This window comes from Xyrauchen texanus, chromosome 12 (genome assembly GCF_025860055.1).
Source record: "Xyrauchen texanus isolate HMW12.3.18 chromosome 12, RBS_HiC_50CHRs, whole genome shotgun sequence".
Lineage (NCBI taxonomy): Eukaryota > Metazoa > Chordata > Actinopteri > Cypriniformes > Catostomidae > Xyrauchen > Xyrauchen texanus.
The window spans coordinates 7,348,833-7,375,231 of NC_068287.1; the positions used below are offsets into that span (position 1 = coordinate 7,348,833).

Sequence of the window (26,399 nt, forward strand, 5' to 3'; positions counted from 1 at the left end):
TATAGTGCAGCGATTATGGTAGATGTAAATTCACGGGGCAGGTAAAAGGGTCTGCACTTGATAAAGAGGTACTCAATATCAGCAGAACAGTGGGATTTGGTAATAACAGCATCGGTGCACCAAGTTCTGTTTACATAATGCAAACACCCCCACCTTTGCTTTTACCAGAGTCCACAGCCATTCTGTCAGCTCTATGGATACTGTGCCCCTCTAGCTCAATCGCGCTGGTTGGAATGGTGCTATTGAGCCAAGTTTCCGTGAAAACCATAACGTTGCAGTCCAAAAATATTCGCTGAGTAATCCGAAGCTGTAGTTCGTCGATTTTATTTGCCAGAGACCGTACATTAGCGAGAAAGATGCTCGGTAGCGCTGGGCGATGTGGGTTTAGCTTTAGCTTAGTCCGCAGGCTGCCCCGCTTACCCATTTTATGTTTACTTTCATTGGTTTAAGTGCATTCAGTCTTGTTATCTTGTTTATAGTTTAGTCTTGTGATTGGTTGTCTTGTTTACTTGTTAACCATGTCCGTGTATTTAAGCCCTCATGTTTGCCATTGTGTTTTTTCAGGTATTGTGAATGTAACTGTTGTTTTGGTCAAGTCACGTCAAGGTTAGTTTTAGTCAAGTTTTGTTTATGTCAAGTCTTTAGTCAAGCCTAGTCTAGTCGTTCATGTTTTTGTTTTATTTTGATTCACGTTTAATATTAGGGTTATTGGATTCCACTTTTGAAAAATAAAACTGCGCTTGGGTTCATCACATCACCTTCATCTTCCTGTCACTCCCTGTGTCCAGAAATGTTACAGAATACCTGACCGACAACAATGAATACAGCAGTTCAACTCCTCAGCCTACAGCAGGGATATCGTCCCCTGGAGGAATATGTGAAGGATTTCTGTGATCTGGCCAGCAAGGTGGGCTTTAATGAGGTCACCCTCAAGGACATTTTTCATGTCATGGCCGCCGAGGAAGAGGAGGTGGAGGAGAAGGAGAAACAAAATAAAACCTTGGCAGAAATAAAACGTCATCATTTTAGGTGAACTAAAAAAATTATTTTCGCCCAATAAGTATAAATGAGCCTTTACCTGACCTTTTGCCATTTTAGTCAAAGGTCTGGCTTCACAAGACTGTTTGACTTGTAATATGTTAGCCAATCAACTTGTGTTCTCTCTCTTTGTCGAACATGTAGTTTGCTTCAGTTGTTTATTGGTAGCTGGTTTCACTATCAACGCTTTACCAAAGTTTTTCCTGTGTAACCCTCCTCCTCCCCAGCAATATCTGTCTAGGCTTCACAGGGAATGTATGAATGTTTAGTCGGCCAAGACCAAACCTACTAAATTGTCATATCCATTACACATTCAACATTCATCTTCATTTATTTCTGATTTGTGGGGGACTCACAGCTCTCTCCTTTTCTTGTGCAAGTTATTATTCTCACTGTGTTCACGTTCGGCCCGCTATCCAGATTAAGGGCTACAGAAAGGCCACCAGTGTATGTGTGAAGGCAGGGAAGGAAAGAGAGGGGGGGATTGAGGGCTCTTTGTTGTCCCAGAGGGGCCTCCAGTGCTCCTTCTGTGAGCCACGCTCTTTGTGTTGGACAGGCAGCTATTGTTCCTGCTGCTGAGCGCACATTGTCTTTTTCCTCTCTGATGCTGTGTGAACTCAACTAACAGACACACCCTCATTCCAAATACAGAGAGAGATCCGTTCCCAAAAACTGATAAAGGTAACTGGTGACTGATATAAATTCAGCAGGACAGAAGCTTAATGATTTAAGTCATCTGTTGAAATATTCAAAGGCAAAGATAACTAGTTAGAACAGGAGTAGGAGAGAACAGGAGAAAACATTTTGTCAACAGTTTGCCCATAATTCATGGAAGTCCAGACTTTATATGCCTTTATTAAAAATTGTACAGGATTTGCCTTCAAGAAAGTTTACCATTGTTGTTCCATTGTTTATCAGTGGCATTTGTAATAAGACCATAAGCACAGGTAAGACCATGGATGGCTCCACAATACTGTAGTTAGGTCAATGTAGATAGCTGTGGGGGTGAGGGCATGGCCGAGCCTTCGTCTGGGGAGGGAGGAAGCTGTAAGTGTTTTCACCTGAGATGAATTGCTGCTAATTGTGATTTCTACATTCACAGTGAGAGGGTGGGAGATAAAAGCTGCCCAAAACACCAGAGAGGGGGAGAGAGAACCCAGCCAAAAAGCTGTGTGTGTTAGATGCTGTCGGCTGTTGTTAAAGCTTTACCGTCACGCTTGAGGTGGATGTGTTTATTTTATAAAATAAAAGTGACATACCTGAGTTGGAATCACTGTTTCCCGCTTCCTCATTTAATTTAACCATTACACTGGTGCCAAAAACCCGGGATAAAAGAGGAAGAAGATACGGTGCCATGGTGTTCATAAGTCTTCAGGTCCCTTGCCAGCATCCACCAGGCCCAACACCAGGCTATCGTTGACATGCGTGTGGAGCAGCAGCAGCGTTTTGAGGTGCTCTTTTGGGCCCAGGAAGAGGACCGGCTGGTGCATGCCAAACGTTCCCTGGCAGCAGTGAACCCTCACATGCTGCTAACAAAGATGGGGCCTCAAGATGTACCTCGAGCTCTTTGAGCACATGACCGAAGCCCTGAGATGGCCACAGGAACAATGGGTGGTACATATACTGCCGCTGCTGACCGGGGAAGCCCAGATCACTGCGCAACAACTTCCGATCGGTGACTTACTGGACTACGTGAGGTTGAAGATGTCCATCCCGCAATGGATCGACCGCAACCCAGAAGAACACCGGCAGCGTTTCCACTCCTTGATGCTGAGCGAGTTCGGCCGCCCGTTTGCCTTTGCTCAGCAGCTCCATGACACCTGCCAGTGGTAGGTGCTGGCCGTGGAACAGCTTGTTGGTGCTGGAGCAGTTCATCTCCCACCCTGTTCCATTTCCCTGGAAATGGGGGATCTTCTGCTCTATCAAACCCCACAAGCTGACAAGCTGTGTGTGTGTGTTTGTTGGCCGCTGTCGGCTGTTGTGAAGCTTTACCATCACACTTGATGTGGACGTGTTTCATTTATAAAATAAAAGTGACATACCTGAGTTGGAATCGCTGTTTCCGCTTCCTCATTTCATTGAACCATTACAATATTCTTTCTGAAAAATAAACTATAGAATTTGTTATGAAAAATCAAATAGCCCAAACACATTAAGAAACCTTAACCTTAACTACAACGTTTACAGTTATCTAATACATTTACCCTAATAGATTTAATATTAATCCGCAACCTTTCTGTCTTAATACCAGTTAGAGTTTCTGCAATTTCCTTTGGTGGCCCGACATTCACAGAATTTTCAATGCAGAAAAAAACTGAAAATGTCACCTGCCAAAGTGGCCAGTATATTTCCGCCACTGCCAATTTCTACCCATATTTTCCCAGATGGATGGGTGTTAATGTAAAGCCCTGCTTGACAATATGAAAGTGGCATCCACTTTCATTGTATGGAAAAAGGAAGCTCTGACATTCTGCCTAAGATCCTAGTTTGTGTTTCAAGAAAGAAAGAAAAGAATATAGGATCTGAGTGACATGAGGGTGAGTGAATGATAACAGAATTGTAATTTTTTTGGTGAACTATTCATTTAAATAAGTGCCACCAAAACGTACAGTAGCCTACATTAGAACACTGGACTTTTTATCCATTTATTGTCCAGAATCAGGCTTGGATCCTGTCAGATGTGACCTTGATATTCATTTCAGACAAACTTGTCTCTTGTGTGTATGCCTTAACTTGTGAATATTTAAAAAACGGTACAGGATATCCTTCCCTTGGACTGCAGGAAACAAGACTGATAATATTGAAAAATGAATGCTTGCTTTGATAAACACTTTCTTTGTTGGAACAATGCAGATGTGAATAATGCTAAAAATAGATTTCAGGGTAACATCCAAAGGTGAGAGCTTCACTTCATTATGAGCAAAGTTTTCCCTCCATCACACATAAAAAATATATATTTTAGTCTGTTTTTAAGATTTACGCATTTCAGTTGTGACACATTTCATCAAATGTAATTAATTAATTTTAAAATGGTATATATATTATGAATTCAGAATACATGTGAAGTATTTAATTACAATTCTTCAGGAGTATGAACTTTTAAAACATAGTAAAACATTTTAATCATCACAATTGGGTAAATATTCTATTATAAAATAGTTGGCAATATACAGCAGAGAATAGCTGATAAAAGGAAGCAAACTACTAATGCAGCTACATTCAGTAGTGTGAGAGTTGCTCAGCTGTTTTCAAAACAGTCTAGCTTTCCAGTGTAGCATGACAAAATGCTACATTGCTGTTTTTTGTAATGTTGTATTGAACAATGATGCTCTGATTAAATTAGTATTCTGTTATATATTTAAAAAAAAGTTATTTCACCCTTTAAATTCAATGAAGTTAGCTAATTTCTTAAATGAGTTGTTTTGCTTGGAGTGTTGCTAACTACTTTTTAAAGACTAGCTGTGACTAAATACTTAGCTTGACAGGCTACAGTTTCAAAGCATCTCCAGCATGCTAGTTTGCTAATATTTTTCTCTGAAGATAGCTTCAGTAATTTTACTGCAGCTAGGTGTGACAGTAAATTAGCTGTTTTCAAAACAGTCTAGCATTTCCAGTACTGAGCCACTTTTTGCAACAATTAGCTGCGTAGCACGACAAAATGTTACATCTCTTTTTTTTTTCAATTTGTTTTGAACAATGATGCTCTGGTTAAATTAAATAATCTGATGCCTACTAATATTTTAAATGGTATTACCCACTTAAACAGTCAGTGTAGTAGTGCTTTTTGTTAGTAGTGTAGTTGTGTTTTGCTTGTAATTTTGCTAACTATTTATTTTTTTTTTTTTTTCAAAAGAGTAGCTTGACTGTAACTATGTAGCTTGACAAGCTAAAGATTCAAAGTAGCATCTCCAACACTCTTGTATGCTAGTATTTCATCCTGAAGATTGCTGCTGTAATTTTTTTTTAATCTAAGCGTGACAGGAGCTTAGCTATTTTCAAAATAGTGTAACTTGATTGTAACTTCTTAGCTTGAAAATCTACAGTTTCAAAGTAGCATCTTCAACACTCAAGTATTTCATCCGGAATATTCCTAGTACTCATTTAACACTTTGAAAGTCTTGCAAATATTCAAATGTCTCTCTTTATTTGCAGGTGAATGGAGTTCCAGTGGAAGGCAAGCAGCATTCAGAGGTGGTGGCTGCTATTAAAGCCAGTGGAGATGAGACGGCTCTCTTAGTTGTAGATCCAGACACAGATGCTTTCTTCAAGAAGTGTCGGGTGACGCCCACTGCAGAGCACATCACAGGTATAAAACTCTCATCTGAGACAAAATATAAAATGAAACTGGTCTGTTTTGTCAAGAAGAGCTTATGTAAGCCCAATTCAACAAATTTTAAGCATACTTCTTACTTTTTACTAACTCTAGATGACATCTGATGCAGAATAATCGTCGGTCAGGCATGTGTGACTGGTTACACTCAGGTTTCTCTCTCTCTGTGCTGGTGTTGTTTCTTATTAAAACAGTCAGAACAGAAGACAATTTTGTTTGGTCATCTCGTTTTGTCTCAAAGATCTCTCCAAGTGAGAGCACAGTGCCTAGTGCAGCTATGGAAACCAAAAGTGTGTGTTGTGCGAGTTAATATTTGGCACAATGACATTAGTCATGAGTGAGTAGAGACACATTGTTATCACATTTTATATACTGTCCAATAATTTGGCGTCAGCAGTAGTAGAAATATTTTATTAGCTGCTATCACTGATGTCACCTTTTATCAGAACTTCTTCATACACACTACATCTGTCAACATTGTCCCGGGCCCTGTGACAAGGAGCGGCCATAAGGTCCACTATGGCAATGGTTTTCAACTGCTTTTGCATCAACATTTAACAAGTGGTGACAACACATAACAAAACCCTTAACACATAGTTGGGGTCTTATTTTCTTTTACCTTCTGTAGTTTTGTTCATGGTTTTTGAGGATGAGGTCATGTGATGCAACCTGTCCATGATGGCAACAGTCTAATTTAGCTAGCTTTTATCAAGCGATAGATTAATTTGTACCAAAATAACAAAGAGTTTGATTGGACATATTTTATTTCCTCCTTATATATGTAAATATGCATTACATGCAAAAAAAAAAATACTTATTTTTAAATAAAATTATCGTTTTTGTTGTTTATAATTGGTTGATGTCTTTTTTCAATGATTATAAGTTCAGTCATGAAAGTCTACATGGTGCAGCTGATAGGTACTTTGGTTTCACTGCAGTGAAATACAAGAGTTTTCTCTCTGAAACCCTCCTCCTCCCCAGCACCACTGGTCTAGATCTGTTTCTAAAGGAATTGTATGAATGTCTAATTGTGCAGCAGCAGTATAAGCAGATCGAGCGTATCAAGACCAAACTTACCAACTTGCCATATTCATTATAGTATGTTCACATTATCAGACACCTTAATTGGGAAATTCCTGGAGTCTTTTTGTCCAATGTTCAAATATTTTTTTGTTCCAAATCAAAGTTTGTAATGTTGTTATTCACCTCTGGATTTGTTCATGGCTTACAACTCTTTTATGAAGCATTTAATAAAATATGAATGGGAAAAATTGCACTCTATTACCGCAAATATTATTATAGGCAATAAAGTCACTTCAAGTAGTTCTTTCAACCAATCAAATCCTCTCGTTATGTCAGTCACACAAGCTCCAACTCTTCCACATATGATAACACTAAAGTGTCCTCTTTCCAGAACATACTCTCTCTCTCTCTCTGCTGCCCATCACACGAATGTGGAAGCTTAATTTGTGTGGTTTCCAAGGTGCTGGTGTGGAGTGGCTCTTAGATTGCGTTATTTGTACTGAAGAGCTTTTGAAGTGTCCAGACTGCCAGCCATGTGTGTGTTTTTGTGCAGATCAGGGGCCAGATGGATACAGGGTTATGTATGGATCAGAGTTATCATGGCACAACACAAAACACACCATCTTCACTGCAGTTGTCTGCCACTCATTTTAGTGTTTAGAAAGAGATAAAAAGGTCCAGAGAGATGATAATAAATCAGAAAAGAAGCTAAGGGTGTCAGAAAAACCTTCTAATTCTGTTATCTGCTTCACTGCTCTCTGCTTCCTAAATAACAGAAGGACCAGCTGGTGTTGGGAACTTCAGAATTGGTGTTAGAATTGGGCTGTAGACGTGATGTGTAATTTTTTATGTCAAACATTTTATGTGTAATGTTAAAATACCTTATGTTTTCTTAATTTGCAGAGACCAGTAAGCCATTTGTAGTCTGATTTGAACTCTTTGTGCTATGAATGTTTTTTTTCTTCTGAGGATCCCAACCAGCCCGACAGCAACATTCAATTGACATGCAAAGATGTTTTTGCTTAGTCAAGCTACAATCTTCTATGTGTTTAATTATGCAAGACACAATGAATATTATTGAATATTTGAAGTCCTCATCACCATCTTTTCCAGTTTAGATTGGGAAGTGAACAGGCATTACGGACATGAGAAATATGAACACGGAAAAAGGAAAACCATTCAAAACTCCTTTAAAAATGCATCTTTGTCTTTAAGACATTGGAATGGAATCTATTAAGGCTGCACTACTGATTAAATTAAGATAGACATTGCTGTATGGCTTTGAAAGATTACTAAGTGACAAAAAGATACATTTTCAAATATAGTTTTAATTCACCGCTTCAGAGGGAGCGGCTCTCTCTATCAATGTGTATGGCTTATGCTGAGCAGCGGCAATATCACTTGATAAATGTTAATCATTTTACAATTCAAATTACAAAGTTTGTCATTTTAAATAAATTATTGCATTTTGTGAAAAGCATGGCCACCTGTGGAGTGCAGTCTTCACATTAATGGAAAATTCTCTGTAAATCCAGGTGTGGCAGGGCCATTGGATTATAGTGAGCCGCCTGGAAGAGTGTTTCCCGACGGCTCTTCGGTACTAACAGCTGAGTTGTAACCTCTTTGGTTTGAGTGTCCTGCATCACTCGATACAACCGCTCTTTGATAATAGAAAAGTACAGGTATGTGAGCGCAAGACCGGGCTGGAGCTGTTGACCATCAATTACTTTCACTAGTTCGAAGGCGTGCCTGAGGGACTCGTCACGCGACAGCTCCAGAGGGAAGTCCCCCTCAGGGAAGTCCCTGAGGACAGGAACTCCCTCGTCTGCGTCATCTTGATGCGGAGCCGACGTTGATGTCCCCTGCACCGCCTCCCAAGCCATAGTATCACACGCCACACCCCACGCCACTACTCTGCAGGACCCATCCACACACATTACCCTCAGTACATTTTTAAAACAGGGCCAATTGGTTCCCAGGATTAGTGGATGGGTGTGTTTCATTTTAACGCCGGTTACCGTCGGATGTACAGAAAAGTGCAAATTAAAGTACTGACCTCAAAACCTGCTTTGCTGTCTCCTGACTCCTCCATTGCTCAAACCAACCAGTTTACAGTGGTGCCAAAACCCGGGTTTGGAGGAGAGCGCCGCTATGGAGCCTTCACCGCTGGCCGAAGTCACAGCGCCCTCACCAACATCCAGAAGACACAAACACTTACATGACGGACATGTCCGTAAACTTTCTCTCTCTCCCACACAATCCTCCACAGTCGGCCTTCATCCCTCTCAGAGGCTTGATTAGCCTGATAAGGGACCGGGTGTGTATAATCACGACCCGGCCCCGCCCTCCGCCCTGCCACACCAGGTTACCCTCATATTTTCACCATCTAGGGTTAGAGGGTTTCACCATCTAACGTCACGTTTCAGACCACATCCACACGAATATGTTTTCTTTTGAAAATCCATTAATTTAGCTACGCTTTTGTTCCATCCACACTGAGACAGCGTTTTTCAAAAGACGTGCTTTTCAAAAATGCTCTCCCAAGTGAAAAAAATTCGTCTTTGCATTGTAATGTGCAGGGAAAACTGAGATATTTGTAAACAATGATGTGTTTGTTGTCTTGTGACGCAGTCATGTGATCCATTCAACCCAAAACAATCAAGATGGCGGTCTGTGTTGTAGTGGTGTTGTTGTGTGTCGTTGTTAAATATACTGTATACGTTGCTTTGTATAACCTTCACATTGTATTACTTCAAAGGCAATGAGAAATTTACTTGGAATTACAGTCTGGTGACAGAGCACAAGAACAATTGTGTTTCAGTAATTTGTACATGGAAATGACAGAGGGCCGTGCTTATACATTTTTTCCCCGCATGTGAAATAAGGGAATTTAATTGTTTTCGTATGTCTGATTGTGGACGAGCAACTTTGGAAAACATTTGAAAATGGCAGTGTGGACGGAGTGCATTTTGAAAACGGCAGTTTCAAATCAAAACAGATTAATGTGGATGTTGCAGCTTGACTCACAACCTTGACGATCACGTTAGCCACTTAAAATGGAGGAAAGTTTCATTCAAACACTTAAATAAAATCTGAGATCAATCTGATATCTGTAACACTTACAATGTTGTAGAAAAATCTGTCTCCTCAGATCCAATTCTCACTCTAATTGCGATCCAGTGCTCGTCCTCTTCCTGGGGGGACTTAATGACTGTTCCCTTTCAAGTCAGTAACTTCGACGGTGTGCCAGTAGTTGACACTGTGGGAGCTTCTTCATGGGGCAGTGACCTTAAAACCCTATACCAATCAATTTGATTGGCTAGTGATTCTTGGCGCTCTGCCCTATGCATGCGTCATTGTGGGCAAATTAGCTGAAGCCCAGCATCAAACCATCAGACATTTCCTCTTTCATGCAGGCATCTCTCGTGCTCTGGAACCCTAAACAAATGCTTCACTCTTCTAATGTACACATGGTCAGAGAGTGGAATTTCTCCCTGTGTGCGCCAGCAAAGAAACGTGTATCCTTAAAACACTTCCCTGTTGCAAGTTTTTTTGCATTGTGTTTCTTTTGACTGTGTTTACAAACTGAAAGAGCAGCATTTTCTGAAATATGTATTTTTCGATAAAGTGTTTTCCTGAGTCTGATGGGCAAAGTAGGTTTTGGAGCACAGCCATCAATTGCAGTGTCATACCAAGATCTCCGCATACGTCTCTTGTGTCACTTAATTTGCTGATGTGTAATCCATCATGAAGGCATCTCGATTTTGTTCCCCATGGAATTAAAGGGGTTAATGGGCCGTGACGACACGTATCCAGGTACCATGTGTCTCACTACCGTGATGATCTTTACCAGAATAATAAATGAAGCACATACCTGTAGTATGTAACAGAGGAGACATCTGCTCAATGCAACCTAAGAAGAGTAAATGTCATACAAGCTAATGTTCTGATGAAGATGTTTGAAGTGTCTTTACTCTTCCTTGCTGCCTGATGAGGAGCGTTACATTTGCTGTTGGAGAAAGCTGACTGTCTAAAGGATGTAGATGAAAGTTTGAGGCATAGTTGGTTGATCTATGACTGACCAGTGTTTCTTTTCTCTGCCTGCAGGACCGTTGCCTGAACCAGTACTAAATGGAGACATGGAGGAAAAGGTAAAACAACAGCTCTAATGTTATCATACTAGCAAGCCATACTAATGCATTAAGAGTAGTATTATAGAGAGAATCCAGCTAATATGATCTTTCTAAAAGTGGATCTAATTTCTGATTGGATGAGCCAATTTTGAGAATATTATTAATTCATCAAAAATTTTTAATGTTTTCATCCCCTTTTAATTCTGACACCTTGTAAATTTTCTTCCGTGAAACAAAAAAGGAGAAGTCAGGGAAATGTCAGAGCCACATGTAGTCCATATGAGTCTTCTGATTTTGTAGGACAGCTTTGTGTGGAGAACAGACTGAAATTTAAGGATTTATTCTCTGATAATTTCCTCTGCTGTAACTCTCAAAACTTGTTTTGCAAACTTGCTGCAAAGCGATTTGTCAAGTGACATCAAACCTGGTGTGACATGTCTGAATGCATTATTTTTAATTGAGCATAAGAACAAATATGATTTGAGAGCTATGACAGAGGGTAAGATTATCAGTGAATTATGTTTGAAGATTCTATTGTCGCAGATTGTCACAATTTACACACACACACACACACACACACACAAACATTTATAAATTACAAAACTAAACAACAAATCATAAAACACAATGGCAAATCAGAAAAAAATTAGCAAATCACAAAACACAACACCAAATCCAGAAACAAAACAACAAGTTTGAAAACACAGCAGCAAATCAGAAAACACAACTGTAATTCAGAAAACACAACAGAAAATCAGAAAACATCTCGGTTACTGTCATAACCTCCATTCCCTGATGGAGGGAACGAGACGTTGTGTAGATGTAGTGACACTAGGGGTCTCTCTTGAGAGCCACGGTTACCTCTTATCTTTGAGAAAAAGCCAATGAGAATTGGCGAAAAGAATTTGCATGCCCCTCCCCTGGACATACGGGTATATAAGGAGGGCAGCGTGCGTCTGTTCAGACAGGTTTTGAGCTGAGGAGCCAAGAGTAAGGTCCTGGCCATTTCAGCGGCTAGTACAATGTTGTAGCAAGAGGGACACAACGTCTAGTTCCCTCTACCACAATACCATGTTACATGGACTGCTGATGCAGGTGCAAGCAAGCTGCTGCGTGCAAAAATAGCAAGTGCATCAGACTGCACGTAACCTTCCCCAATGCCCCAAAAGACGTCAACTAGCATGGGAGCAGGCCGCGCCAGCTGCTGCCTTTTCTCTCTCTATGTTTTCTCTCCATAGAGTGTTAGATGCGGCTGGGGCCATCTAACACTATAACACATATCGGAGAAGGCGTTCTTTTCCTATCCTATTCTTTCAGGGGGAAAAGACCCCGCAGAGACCACATCCTTCCCAGCAGGGGAGGTTAACATGTGTCAATATGGAGGTGGCGCGATGGTAGGTCCTGCCTCGACGGGGAGGAGCTCTACAAACATAGCGTCCGGGTGGCAGAGGGAACTCTGCCCAAGGGAGATGCGGGTCTGCCGACAGGGGGTCCGTACCTTGGAAAATACATCACCGGAGATTATCGGAATAATCAGTACCTGTGGCACTTGTTCCAGTACAGGCAAGTGGGTGCCTGCAGTGGGTCTGGCTGCGAACTCCTCCACTGAATTCGGAGCCAGAGGACTAGGGAGGAAGGACATCCAGGGTCCGTGACTTGTGGACTTGACTGGGGGAGTAGAGCGCACGTCTTCGCCTCAGGAGAGGGGAAAGGCGCTATGCGCAAGCGATACACACAGCCAGCTGTTCCATATTACTGAATTCTACGTGTTCAGAACTTACAAAACACGGGACGAGACCAGCTCAACGCAGAGATTGTAAAATCTCGTGAAGGTATTGGGTGTTGCCCAGCCTGCCACTCTGCAGATGTCTGCTAGAGAGGTGCCATTTGCCAGTGTCCACGAGGATGCCACACTCCTGGTAGAGTGTGCTTGAACCCGCAAGGGGACGGGCACGGCCTGGGTCTGGTAGGCCAACGCAATACTGTCCACGATCCAGTGGGCAAGCCACTGTTTGGAGACAGCATTCCCTTTCTGGTCTCCACCAAAGCAGACAAAGAGCTGCTCAAAGTGTCTAAAGCTCTGCATATGATCCAAATAGGTATGCAAAGCATGCACCGGACACAGCAACGCTAAGGCTGGGTCTGCCTCCTCCCAGGGCAGCGCTTACAGGTTCACTACCTGATCCCTGAAAGGGGTCGTAGGAACCTTGGTCACGACTGATCTCCAGGCTATTGTCGCTGCAGGTCCCCAACCCTCTTGATGGAAGTGATCGTGATCAGGAGGGCCGTCTTCAAGGAGGGGGCCTTTAGTTCAACTGACTCTAGCGGCTCAAATGTGGCTCTCTGAAGGCCCGAGAGGACCACGGAGAGATCCCATGAGGGGAACAGGTATGGCCTAGGAGGGTTCAGCCTCTGGGCGCCTCTAAGGAGCCTGATGATCTGGTCGTGCTTCCCTAAGCGACTTACCGTCCACTGCGTCGTGGTGAGCTGCTATGGCGGCTACATAAACTTTCAAGGTGGAGGGGGACAGCCGCTCCTCCAGCCTCTCCTGCAGGAATGAGAGCTCTGACCTGACTGTGCACCGCTGTGGGTCTTCAGATCGGGAAGAACACCAATTTGCGAATAAGTGCCCCTTTAGGGCATAAACCTGCCTGGTAGAGGGAGCTCTGGCTTGAGTAATCGTGTCTACGATGGCTAGTGGTAGACTGCTTAGATCTTCCACATCCCATCCGAGTTGCCAGATGTGGAGGTTCCAGAGGTCTGGGCACAGATGCCAGAGGGTCCCCATCCCTGAGAAAGAAGGTCCTTCATCAGGGGAATCCGCCAGGGAGGTGCTGTCGCGAGGAATGTGAGATCCGAGAACCAAGTCCGAGTGAGCCAGTAAGGGGCCACAAGAGTGACTTGTTCCTCGTCCTCCCTGACCTTGCACAGGACTTGTGAAAGTAGGCTCACTGGGGGAAATGCGTACTTGCGCAGCCCCCTGGGGCCAGCTGTGTGCCAGCGTGTTTGTGCTGAGGGAGGCTTCCATCAGAGAGTACTCTGCCGAACAGACCCCAAATCAGCTGGACCACCTGAGGGTGGAGTCTTTACTCTCTGCTGAGCGTTACCTGCCTTGGCAGCATGTCCGCTGTGGCCTGGACAGGAAGAAATACAGCCAGCAACTCTAGGGAGTTGATGTGCCAACCCAGCCGCTGGCTCCTGGATAGGGCAGTGCCCGTTGCACACGGCTCCCCAGCCGGGAGGGAGGGGGACTCCTGCCCGTAGAAAACAGAAGTCTGTCCAAGGGCTGAATAAGTGATGGCAGGAAGATCACACGGTATGTGCCGTAGCGCCATGCCCATCTCAGGACTCATGTCTGAAGCCAGTGCTGAAGCGGTCTCATATGCATCAACCCGAGTGGCACAACCGTCGCTGAGGATGCCATATGCCCCAGAAGCCTCTGAAATTGTTTCAGTGGAACCGCTGTGCCCAGTCTGAACATACTCAGGCAGTTCACTTCACTTGTGAGGCGTGCTGTCATTGATACAGAGTCTAACTCAGAGAAAAGAGATGCTCTGAACCGGGGAGAGCTTGTTCTTTTCCCAGTTGATCCAAAGCCCTAAATGGATGAGGTGCCTGAGCACCAGGTCCCTGTGTGCACAGAGCAACTGTCAAGAGTGTGCTAGGATTAGCCAGTCATCAAGTTAGTTGAGTATTCGAATGCCCACTTCCCTTAACGGGGCAAGAGCTGCCTTTGTGACTTTCATGAAGACACGAGGGGACAGGGACAGACTGAAGGTGAGGACCTTGTACTGATATGCCTGGCCATCGAGAGTGAACTGAAGAAAGGGTCTATGATGGGGTAATATTGAGACGTGAAAGTATGCGTCCTTCAGATCTACCGCCGCGAACCAATCTTGATGCCGGACACATGTCACATCTTGAACGGGAGTCTGTGTAAGGCCCGGTTCAGAACTCGCTGGTCCAAGATTGGCCGCAACCCACCACCTTTCTTTGGAACGATGAAGTAAGGGCTGTAGAACCCCTTCTCCATCTCGGCTGGAGGGGCAGGCTCTATCGCATACTTGCGCAGAAGGGTTGCAATCTACCCAGGGTGGAGGTGTTTTTGCCCTGCACCGAGGTGAAGCAGATGCCTCTGAAGCAGGGCGGGCACCTGACGAACTGAATTGAGTAGCCGAGTCGGAATTTCCTGGCTTTAAAAAAATACTGGGGATGAAAACTACTGAGACAGCTCTCCAACCAAAAACATAGAAAGCCACATATTGCAACCGAATTACTGTAAAATACTCAATTGCCACAAAAAATACAATATGCCACAAAAAAAGAAAAACATCTGAACCGCAGTCTTAAAGGGAGTGTTCACCCAAAAATGAAAACTCTCTTATCATTTACTCACCCTCATGCCATCCCAGATGTGTATGACTTTCTTTCTTCTGCTGAACACAAACAAAGACTTACAGAAGAATATTTCAGCTCTGTTGGTCCATACAATGCAAGTGAATGGTGACGAAAACTAAATAAAGCAAATAAAGGCAGCATAAAAGTAGTTCACAAAACTCCAGTGGTTAAATACATGTCTTCAGTAGTGATATGTAGTAGTGAGAAATAGATCAATATTTACATATTTTTTACTATAAATTCTAAAAACAGAAAAAGAATGTGAAAGTGAAAATGAAAATGGAGATTTATAATAAAAATGACTTAAATATTGATTACCAAGCACAATGTCTTGAGTAAGAGTCAGATTGGAAACCTAACAAACAACCGCACCACTGACCACATTCACACGCTACACACTGTTGTCAACCAGCACTTTCACCAAAAAAGCAAAGGCAAAATGTATGTATGTTTTGTTTATTTAAAAAAAGGGTTTGATTCAATTTGGCACAATGGTCTATATTGTAAAATTCGACAGTCTGGCATAAGGGTTAAAATGTATGACGCATTTACATTTATGTATTCGGATAACAGGTCCAGAGTTCAAATTTGCAATATTAGAACTGAATTCTTCACTCAAGGGCGTGGAGTGAGAATGGGCTTCAGTTTGAGTCCAACTCAGTTCAACTTGTATATTAATGAGTTAGCAGTACTGCTGGAACAATGTGCAACACCCGGTCTTACTCTAAATAATTTAGAAGTTAAATTTCTCTATTCAGAGACCTGGTGCAACTGTCAGATACGGCACAAGGAAAATGCAACAGCAACCTGGACCTGCTGGAGAACTATTGTCAGAAATGGGCCCTGAAAGTGAATAAAAAAAAATCCATAAAAAATACAGATTACAGGAAACCAGATACATGTTCACTCTGGAAAACACTCCAATGGAACACACCCTACACAATGACTACCTCAGTCTAAAAATCAGCACCTCGGGAGGTTTTGGTCTGGCAGTGAATGCACTCAAAGAGAAAGCTGGAAGAGCATTCTATGCTATTAAGGGCAAATTGACCCAAGTAGACATTCCTTTCACAATATGGTGTAACTCTTTTGACAGTATTGTCATGACAATTGCACTGTACGGATGAGGTTTGGGATCTACTTTGTCTGGCAGACTACTCTAGATGGGACAAACGCCCTATAAAATATAATCCCTGCATGTAGAATTCTGTAGAAACGTTCTAAGAGTTCAGAGAAGAAAACCTACTAATGCATGCCGGGCTGAACTAGGCAGATACCCTTTAATTACACATTCAAAAACAGGGCCAGTTCTGTGCATATGGGGGGCCTAAGCAAAATCCTTCTAAGGATCAAGGCCCATCCATAAATTGCAGTTACATTCTCCCTTCCCTCTCGGGCCACAAGGGGGCCCCCTAAGCGGACACTTATAGCTAGAAATTGCCCTGTTCAAAAACGATCCCTCAAATTCTTGACAAAGTCAAGTTCCCCTAAAACACTGCAACATGAAACCCTTAAAACTCAAGAGTTGAGGCCTAAAACCAGTCCCCTTTGTCAGCTGTCTCTGAAATTCACAAACCCAATAACACCTAAAAAACACCAGTTTCCAGGTGATACTGGGGGAGGACAATTACTCATCAGTAACTGCACACTCTCAGAAACAATTACTGATTTGATCATTATAATCTAGGAGTATCTGAATCTTTTACAGTATTCCTTTCTTGCCATTACTCGTTGTGTGTATTGATGCTTTGGCTAATATTGGATGTAAACACAATCATGCCAATAAAGTACTTTGAAATTGAAAGCCCAATGTCAAATAAACAATCAAATTATTTTTCCAATGCAAATAGTACTCATGTCGATAAACAAAATTGTGTTTCGAGCCTTTCGTCAAATAAACATCAGTATTTTTTTCCTTTAATTGAATGGGGCTGGTATCTGCCATAGACTCCCATTAAAGTACCATGCTGTTATGGGCCGTGCGTCCAATGACTTCACTTCATGTCACTTCACTTCATGTCACTTCAATCACTTCATGTAGAAAAAAGCAGATTGCGTTACTTGAACAAACAGTGCTGTAGTAATGTGTGATGCTTTGTACTTTAATTCACTAAAATAATGAAATGCACAAGAGGGATATGTAATTTACATAGATTATTTGTAAATATATTGCTCTCATCATTGACACTTGTTGTGAAATTTTAGGGGAAGCCGTGCTTACCATGTAGTCTTAAAGCTATCTCCACAGGAATCATACCGATGACCTTGGTTGATAGCTCCATGTTTCATTGAGCTACAAGAACCACATACACACACTAAAAACAAATAGCTCTTTGGATGAACTTGATTCAGTCATGTAGAGTGGTTCCACATGTTTAAAATGAGTTTTCTTAACTTAAAATTACTATATAATCTCAACACATACACCTTGTATAGAAAGAACCTAGTTGAATTGGGTAAACCCAACATAATTAAATTTGTCAATGTAACTCATATAAATCACACTACAGAGTGTAGTTTAGTAACTATGCTATGGTTAGCAGCACAGCATTTACTCAATGAAGCAAACAACCTAGTGCAATAATTACCTGTCCTCATTATTTGCTCAAGCTCCACTCTTCACCATAATGGTAACTGCCAAAATTCCAACTTAAAAGAAACTCTTCTAAATCTCAACATAACAACACATTAAACACTAACAAGTATCCCCCTTCATATTCATCTAGCACAAAAAAAACATAAAATAACACTTAATTTTTCAAATGTGCTTTCCCCATCAAGTCCCATGCAATCCATGCTGGGAAATGGCTGCCTAGTTTCATCAATGCTGCATTAACACCACCAAAAATATTCATGAAGTCACAACTGGCTTAAGTAAACTTCTATTTTACAGTTTTAAATGGATAGAATATAGTGAAATCACGTTGAGGCAAAATGTTCTAGAATTGTGTTGCTTTAGTTCAAGTAAATTGAACATGCAGCAAATGTCCTTTTTTTGAGTGCACACTCAGTATTGTACAATGTAGATACCCACAGCCATTCAACTGCATCTCACAGTTTTCATACTGGAGTGGAGGTGGACGGATCAGGTAACGGGTGTCTTCACAAATCATTGCCGATTTTTTGTTTACACAGTTGTTCGTGAATCAGAAGGAGTTAGTGCGCAACTGAACTATCTGAGGAGTTAATAGCTGCTTTACCACTATCGGGCCAGTGCGAGCAAGGGCTATCAACTGGCTAGCCGAGGCCAATAGCCTTGGACTTTGAGCCGCAAGACCAAAATCGATCTGTGTTCCCACCATCAGGTTAATAGCTCTGCAGCATTGCCCTAAAACCCGCCCTTAATACTACCGCCCTGGTGCCAATGTCACACACCCCACCCATTTCACAAGCAAGAGGGAAACTCAAGCTGAGGTATCATGTTATCTAGTTATCTAGAATATCGAGTTTATATTGATGTCCAAGCACACCCTCTATGAAAGTTCACCAAACCATGGAAAGACATTTCTTAGGGCACCGCTTTGTCCATTGGGAGTTTTAACAGGTTTGTACTGTGCCCACATTTTATTTTATTTAAAAAAAAATTCTCTCTCCAAGAAAGCCCAAAGGAGGCACGATGAAGCCCTGGAAGTGACAGTTGGAATGCAACTGGCACGCACTAGCACACCCTCATTTGGCCCGATAGTGGAAATGCGGCTAATGACGCTACTCACAGGCAACTTTCGACACTTTTATTCAGTAGGGCGGATTACTATGGCCATGGCAGTGACCAATGAGCATTTTCTAACAGTGAAGAATTGAAGTACTTAGTCAATACAAACAGTGGCTTTAAAATCAAAATATTTTATTTCCATATAATTAAACATAACCCTATTACTGGATTACATCTGCGCTACTGTTACTGTATTAAGCATGTGCGCTCGAGGGACGAGTATGCCTCAGCTGGATGCAGTTTCAATCTCTACCCCTTAGATTGGGACATTTGCGCAACTCATAGAAGAGGTTCTGACTGCACAGAAACATTTTGGTTTCGGAGTTTGTAGTTATTTACATGATCTGCTTCTGTATTATTTGAACTTTAATAAAGCTATAACTCATTAAAGATGTAACACTGGGGTGTTTCCTTTAAAGAGCTCCGACCCCACTTATTCCACATGAGAGTATTTACTTATTTAGTAGTTTAGCATTATAATTCTTTCTACATCACCTGAAGCTGAGCTGTGTAATTCTTCCTCTCCTCTGTCAGGCCCGAACTACATTACTGCTCTCGTGCATCATCATTACAGTTTAATGTGATCTCATGTTACTTTAAATGAGATCAAACGACTATTCTCGACAATTTTTTATTGTCGATATTGTCGATAATGTCGACTAATTGTTTCAGCCCTACTGTAAACGCTAATTATGTCATTACTGGCAAATCATGTTGTCTTAATTCAAAATAACTTGTAATGTCAAGTTTTGGGCTCATAACTTAAATATGTATTTTCCTTATTTTATTTGTCTTAAAAATCCATAGACTTAAGATTTTAGGTGTTAATAACTCAAACTATTGAGCGCAAAATCAAAGCTATGGAGAATACCCATAATGCCTTGCTCTTGAATTCTTTTATCTACATTAAATTGTATTCCCTTTTATTCCTTGCTCAAAGGGAACATACGAATGCATTTAAATAGGAGTTATTAAGAATTCATGGAGGTTTTAGCTCATTTGTAGTATTAGTTATGTTGTTTTGTTGCAAATAGTTGTTTTGTGTGATGTCATCATTAGGGTGATCTAAGCATTGTATCATCTAAATTTGAGTCAATTCAACTAAAATTATTATGTAGAAACAACAATATTTAAATAGCAAATCTGAGATACGTCTAGTAAAGTTAAATAGTTACGTTTATTCTATATGAACACCAAATTAAGTGAACTTAAGTACACAAGTTTTGAAGATGCCATTACTAAATTCAATTGAGGGAATGAGGGAATTTATTTAATAAATTGAGTAGAGTCAACTTATTAGGGTTTTCAGTGTAGGTTTTAAATGCTAAAAGTGTATAGATACTGTTCAAAAACATTCTGGTTGTCAAACCTGTAGTTACTCTGCAAGGACATGAACTTGAAGAGAAATATCTTCATACATCCAAGGGCGTAGATCCCAGGGGCCCCCCCCAATAATCAAAACAAGTAAGTACGTGTAAACATGTACCAATGTTCAAGCCAAATCTACGCCCTTGCATACTTCCACTGAAAAACAAAAAGTTCTGAGTAAGCTCTAGCATCATTTATTTGCAGATGCCACTAGGTTTGATATTTTGTTACATAATGCAGTGACAATTATGTGCTTAGCTGTCCAAATACGATCTTAATACTTTCTACAGCAAGCCCTGAAGGAGCAAATAAACTTTTACCCACCTAATCAAGCATATTACAATTATTTATGTTTGTGTTGTTCTCGTGTTCTTATTTTAGCAATTTATGACAGGAAGATAAATGTCAGAGGCAGTTGTTTAGTCTGTCACTTATCATCCATTCTGGTGACAGACCTCTGACAGAAGAGGGCAAGATTTCTGCACAAATCATGGGTGTGAAACTGCTTCGAGTTAGCTAGAGGAGTGCTGCCTTTACAGAAAAGTAGCAAGACGCAGGAGCTGTGAGACCACATGTGTCTCTAGAAGTGAGGAGATGGTGGACTGTGAGAGAGCTGAGACACATTCCTTCAGCCACTGGCTAATGGTGGAGCTGGCAGGAGGGAATAAGGGGGGTGCTGTCACCTGCTGTCACAGATGCCGTGCTAATGCTGCCCACTCTTACAATTAATGAACGTCTGTCTGCAGCAGCCTGAGGCCACTCTGTTTTGAAATCTGTTGAGCTGACAGAAACAACAGTTAGAGGGTCAAGTCTCACCCCTAGTGGACAAACTGAAGCACTGCACCTCAAGATGTCCATAGTTTTCTGTGTAACTTTGGTGGGTGGTTTAACTTGCTGTCTATGTAGCTGGTTGTTGGCCAGAATAAGCTGCAAACTGGACCAGACTTTGTGCTGATGGTAAAAGTTTGTCTACTAGTAGATGATCTATCACAGGATATTTGACTGAAATCCGTGTCTGCCTTTCAGGTAAATGGAAATGTGGCCAAACAGGTGCAGCTGAAGGACTCAAAACTGTCGGTCAGTCCGTCCCCATCCAACGCATCCTCCAGCACATCTCTCACGACTCTGGTCACTGGGACTCCACCCCCTGAGGTAAAGCCTTTAAGATATGTGTGAAATGAAATACTTGCTTATTACTTACTGAATACTGTGCAGTATATGCTGCATACTGCCTAAACAGATTTTAAATAATAGCACACTACATTGTTATTCATAGCATTATGAGGTCATGTGATAACAGTGTTGCATACAACTGCTTGAAATGTTTATTATTGCATACTGTTTTATAGTATAGAGTAAGCAGCTGGTTTTCCATTCCAAACAGCTTTACCAGTGCCATGGGATGCACTGGCTGAATGACAACTTTCAAAGCATAAAGGTCTTCAGATCATCAGATTCAGATTCAACATTTTTGATTGAACGGTAGCTGTAACAGTGAAAGGATGAGATTCAAAGTATCCACACTCAGATGAACACTTTGCATGCTTTCAATAAGAATAAATCCCGAAAGGGAGCAGTTTGTTTGGGTTATTATTGGCGGTTCAAATTACTTGATGCCATTTAGCAATCTATTAAGTTTAGCAAAAATACATACCAAATATAATTCACACAAAACAGTTTCTTGAATATGAGTTCAAAGTCATTTTTATGTTTTTTTTCTGGGGCTTAAAGTAAAAAAAGTGGTGTAATTGTCCAGAGAAAAAAAGCTTAAAACTCATAAAAAAAAAAAGATTGGCAAAAAATCAAAAACATATTTTGTTGGCGTGTATAATGGGGCGAAGACTTCCTCTCTCACCTTTCTGTTCACTTCAATCCATCTTTAACTCACAAAAAAACAAACTCTCTTAATATTAAAGCTGCGTATTGCCAATTTTCTTCACGATAAGAAATGCACAGTGACATATATTATGATTCAATAAATTGTGGGCCATCACGTTATAATCTAGCTGCAGCAAGACCCCAGAGAGATCTCCTTGAGACCCTCATGACTGTACGAAGTTTACATTTTTTTTTCAAAATCTCAATCTCTTTTCACAATACGAAAGTATAATTTTTTTTTTTTTTTTTTATGTTTTTAAGAATATGTGATGTTTGAAATAAAGCATATCAACTGAACTTTTAAGAAGCCTCAGCATTTTTATGAACTTTAATAATTAGAACTAAAATGTAGAAACCATGTGTGAATGAAACATTTCATATTAAACAAAGATATAGAATTATCATGTGATTTAATGACTGTCAATCATGTGAAACATTGATCCAGTTAGCCAAAACCAAAGAATCAAAGCACACACAAACAATTCCTTAAGTGTCTGTTAAATATGTTCTTTCCTCTCTGTCTACACTTTTCACTCGGTCACTGATCTTTTTTTTCCTTCTAAAATAGATATGCCACAAACATCACCATCACCATTAATCTAAATTAAATAAAATAGTCATACAAAAAATATGAAAAATTCAAAGAACAATAAAATTGTTTAGATGTATACCATGATATTAGATTATTGTTGTCACACACATGACAATTAAATAAATCCTGAGAGTCTATCCCCTTCAGTTTTTTGGCTGGTGGTTGTACATAAGACAGTGTTGCTCATTCAGTGTTTCAGTGGAAAAACACACAATAAAGAGGTCAGAGTTCAAGTTACCAAAATGTAAAATGTTTTCATCTGTTTAAAAACTTAAAATAGTCAAAGATTACTTGTATGTTTGCTCACGTCTTGTCTCGATCGTCTAGATTGCAGCTCAGTGTCTGTCGCTACTGGCAAGCTGTTGGGCTTATTGATATTAATCACATTGTCTGCGTTCACTGGAACTTATTTGCTGAATCAAAACAGTGGGGATTACAGCTGTTGAGTAAGTTCTGCACACTACCGAAGCAACCAGCTGCCAGAGGATTCTGATGGATCTTAAAGGCTTCCCCTTGTAATTATTATTTCTCAAAAAGTGGAGGACATGGAGGACATGTCCCCCTCAGTTATAATGGTTCCTGCACCCCTGAGTTAGATAGATTCATGTATTTTAGATACACAGATGAGACAAAACATTATGACCACCTGCCTAATATGCTGTTGATCCTCCCTCCACATGCTGCCAAAACAGCACTGACACAGCGAGGCATGAACTCTACAAGACCCCTGAAGTTGTCCTGTCGTATCTGGCACCAAGATAATAACAGCAGATCCTTCAAGTCCTGTAAGTTGTGAGGTGGAGCTGTTATGGATCCACAGATGCTCAATTGGATTGAGATCTGGTCATTTGGAGGCCAGGGCAACACCTTGAACTCTTCATCATATTCCTCAAACCATTCCAGAACAATGTGTGCAGTGTGGCAGGGTGCATTATCCTGCTGAAAGACCCCACTGCCATCAGGGCATACCATTGTCATGAAGGGGTGTACCTGGTCTGCAACTATGTTTAGTAAGTTGGCACATGTCAAATTTCCATCCACATGAATGGCCAGACCCAGGGTTTCCCAGAAGAACATTGCCCAGAGCATCACACTCCCTCCACCGGCTTGTTGTCTTCCCACAGTCCATCCTGGATGCTATCACTTCTCCAGGTAAACTGCGCACATGTACATGGCCGTCCACATGATGTAAAAGAAATCATGACTCATCTGACCAGGTGACCTTCTTTCACTGCTCCAAGGTCCAGTTCCGATGCTCGCATGCCCATTGTAGGTGCTTTCAATGGTGGACTAGGGTCATCATGGGCACTCTGATCGGTCTGCGGCTGCGCAGCCCCATACACAGCAGCGTGTGATGCACTATGTGTTGTGACACATTCCTCCCATGACCATCATTAAAATTCTCTGACTTGTGCCACAGTAGACCTTCTCTTGGTTCAGACCAGACAGGTTAGCCTTCGTTGCCCTCGCACATCGATGAGACTTGGGCGCCCAACATTCTGTCGCCGGTTTATAGTTTGTCCCTCCTTAGACCACTGTCTGTAGGTACTCACAACTGCTGACCTGGAGCACCCCACAAGCCTTGCCGTTTCAGAGATGCTCTGACCCAGTCGTCTGGCCATAACAATTTGGCTCTTGCCTAAGTCGCTCAAGTCTTTACTCCAGCCCATTTCTCTTGCATTCAACACGTTGAGTATGCAAACTGATTGTTCACTTACCATCTAATCTACCCAGACCTTGTTAGATGATCAGTGTTATTCGTTTCACCTGTGAGTGATCATAATGTTGTGACTCATCCGTGTAAATTTTAAGAAGATTTTTCATTTTTACACTTTGGATGACCATATTTGTCAATGACCCAAACATAACTTAACACTCATAATTTGGGTGGTATTTATCTATGCTGTGTAACTCGTCCTGCAGCATTTGTGATGAAGACATAAATTATGTACTTCTACATTTATACATTTTGTAGACCCTTTAATTCAAAGCGACATGCAGTGCATTTCAGGTTTACATTTGATCAGTCTTGTTATACCATTTACTTGAGAACATTTTAAAATATAGTTTAGTAAGTTAATATTTGTTTCTCTTTTTTAGGGGGTGGAGCCGTCAATCATAAATGCCATACCAGAGCTGAATCTGTCCCTACAGCAGGTGAAGGAGCGCGCTCACCAGAAACGCTCCAATAAGAGAGCTCCACCCATGGACTGGAGCAAGAAAAATGAACTCTTCAGTAACCTATAGACCTCCGTCAGACCTCTCCATCCATCCATCAAGACTTTTTGACATAGACATGGTAGATATAATGAGGTCATCAGTAGGGCCAGTATGATATATATATGTACAGTGTGTATATATACACACAGATTTATATTGTATTCAGAAATATATATTTGAACTACTAACAGATTGTATCAGTACATTTAGGGCAATGGAATGTAACATTCTACAATGGTGATGCATTTCAATCATTCAAACATACTACAGTATGTTCAGAATGGAATACTAACTTACCACTTACTGTATACTGCGCAATATTTGTAAGTGAAACTGAAAAGAAATAATTCCATGCCAAACATTTCAAACAGTAGTATGCTATGTTTTGGTCACAAGACCTCATTGTGTTGCATGTGAGTGGTATCCAGTAATCATCTTGAAAATAATATAAGTATAATCATATAGTATAAAGGCTCACTTAGCACATTATTAGGAACATGATCTTCTGCTGGTGTAGCCCATTCGACTCAAGGTTCGTGCACAACATTTGCATTCTGAGATGCTATTCTGCACACTATAATTGTACAGAGTCGTTATCTGATTTAATGTAGACTTTCTGTCAGCTCAAACCAATCTGACAATTCTCCGTTGATCTCTCTCATTCTGTCCACAGAACTGGATGTTATTGGATGTTTTTGGCACCATTCTGCGTAAATTCTAGAGACTGTTGTGTGTGAAAATCCCAGTAGATCAGCAGTTACAGAAATTCTCAAACCAGCCCGTCTGACACCAACAATCATGTCACAGTCCAAATCACTGAGATCACATTTTTCCCCATTCTGATGGCTGATGTGAATATTAACTGAAGCTCCTGACCCATATCTGCATGATCTTATACATTGTACTGCCAGCACACAATTAGATAATCACATGAATAAGAAGGTGTCCAGGTGTTCCTAATGAAGTGCTCAGTGAGTGCAAGTATGCTAATGCAGAAATAGTAAGAATAGTACGTATGTTAGTATGCTATTCTGAACATAGCCCTTGTACCTAATCCACCATGTATGTTTGATATTAAGCAGATGTGAGTCTGTCATGTGCATGAGGCTGTACTGGAAAGTTCTAACTTAACAATGTAGTTAAGCATGAGTTCGATTTCATGAATAATTTTTAAGCCGTTCTCAGGCTTATTTCTCTACTAATTCTGTTTCTCTGAAACATCTTACTGTTTTATAATGATGGACCAAATAAACTGTTGATAGAAATGAATTCTTCACTTACACTGTGAGCCAATGAGTGCATTTGTTAACTAAGAATGACATATCATATACAGGATATGTTGCCATTATTGCTGAAATCAGAGACCTCACTGAAAATAAATGGTATTTAAAATCACATTTAAACCTGGAAATAAAAAAATGAAAATCAGTAATATTTAAGATGCTGCTCTAGTTCTTGGTTACTTACCAAATGTAAAAGTATATATTCAAATATTGAATATACTTGTCAAATGGCCACATGTTCTAATCACCAAAGTATTTTGAAATGCCCACAATTTGATTTTTTTCTGTTCGTTTTATGTATATAGTCCAATGTTGACATCATACCATGCACTTGATCATTGGTGTATTGGTTGTCGTTTCCTGTATGCGTGCACATGTGAATGTTATTTCCATGTATCAATACATTTATACATCACACCCACTT

At 40.9% G+C, this 26,399-nt stretch overlaps 1 protein-coding gene across 3 annotated transcripts in view; it reads left to right on the forward strand.

Moving 5' to 3' along the window:
• Positions 1-26,399, forward strand: part of LOC127652543 (Na(+)/H(+) exchange regulatory cofactor NHE-RF1-like) — a 68,610-nt gene extending 42,211 nt beyond the window's left edge. For 2 of the 3 annotated variants that reach the window (XM_052138722.1, XM_052138723.1), the window contains exons 4-7: positions 5,191-5,344; positions 10,499-10,542; positions 21,029-21,154; positions 24,573-26,399. In XM_052138722.1, the coding sequence (XP_051994682.1) occupies positions 5,191-5,344; positions 10,499-10,542; positions 21,029-21,154; positions 24,573-24,719 (471 nt within the window). In that variant the 3' untranslated portion in view covers positions 24,720-26,399. The remainder of the gene's footprint in view (positions 1-5,190; positions 5,345-10,498; positions 10,543-21,028; positions 21,155-24,572) is intronic. The other variant, XR_007971742.1, reaches the window with a different exon arrangement.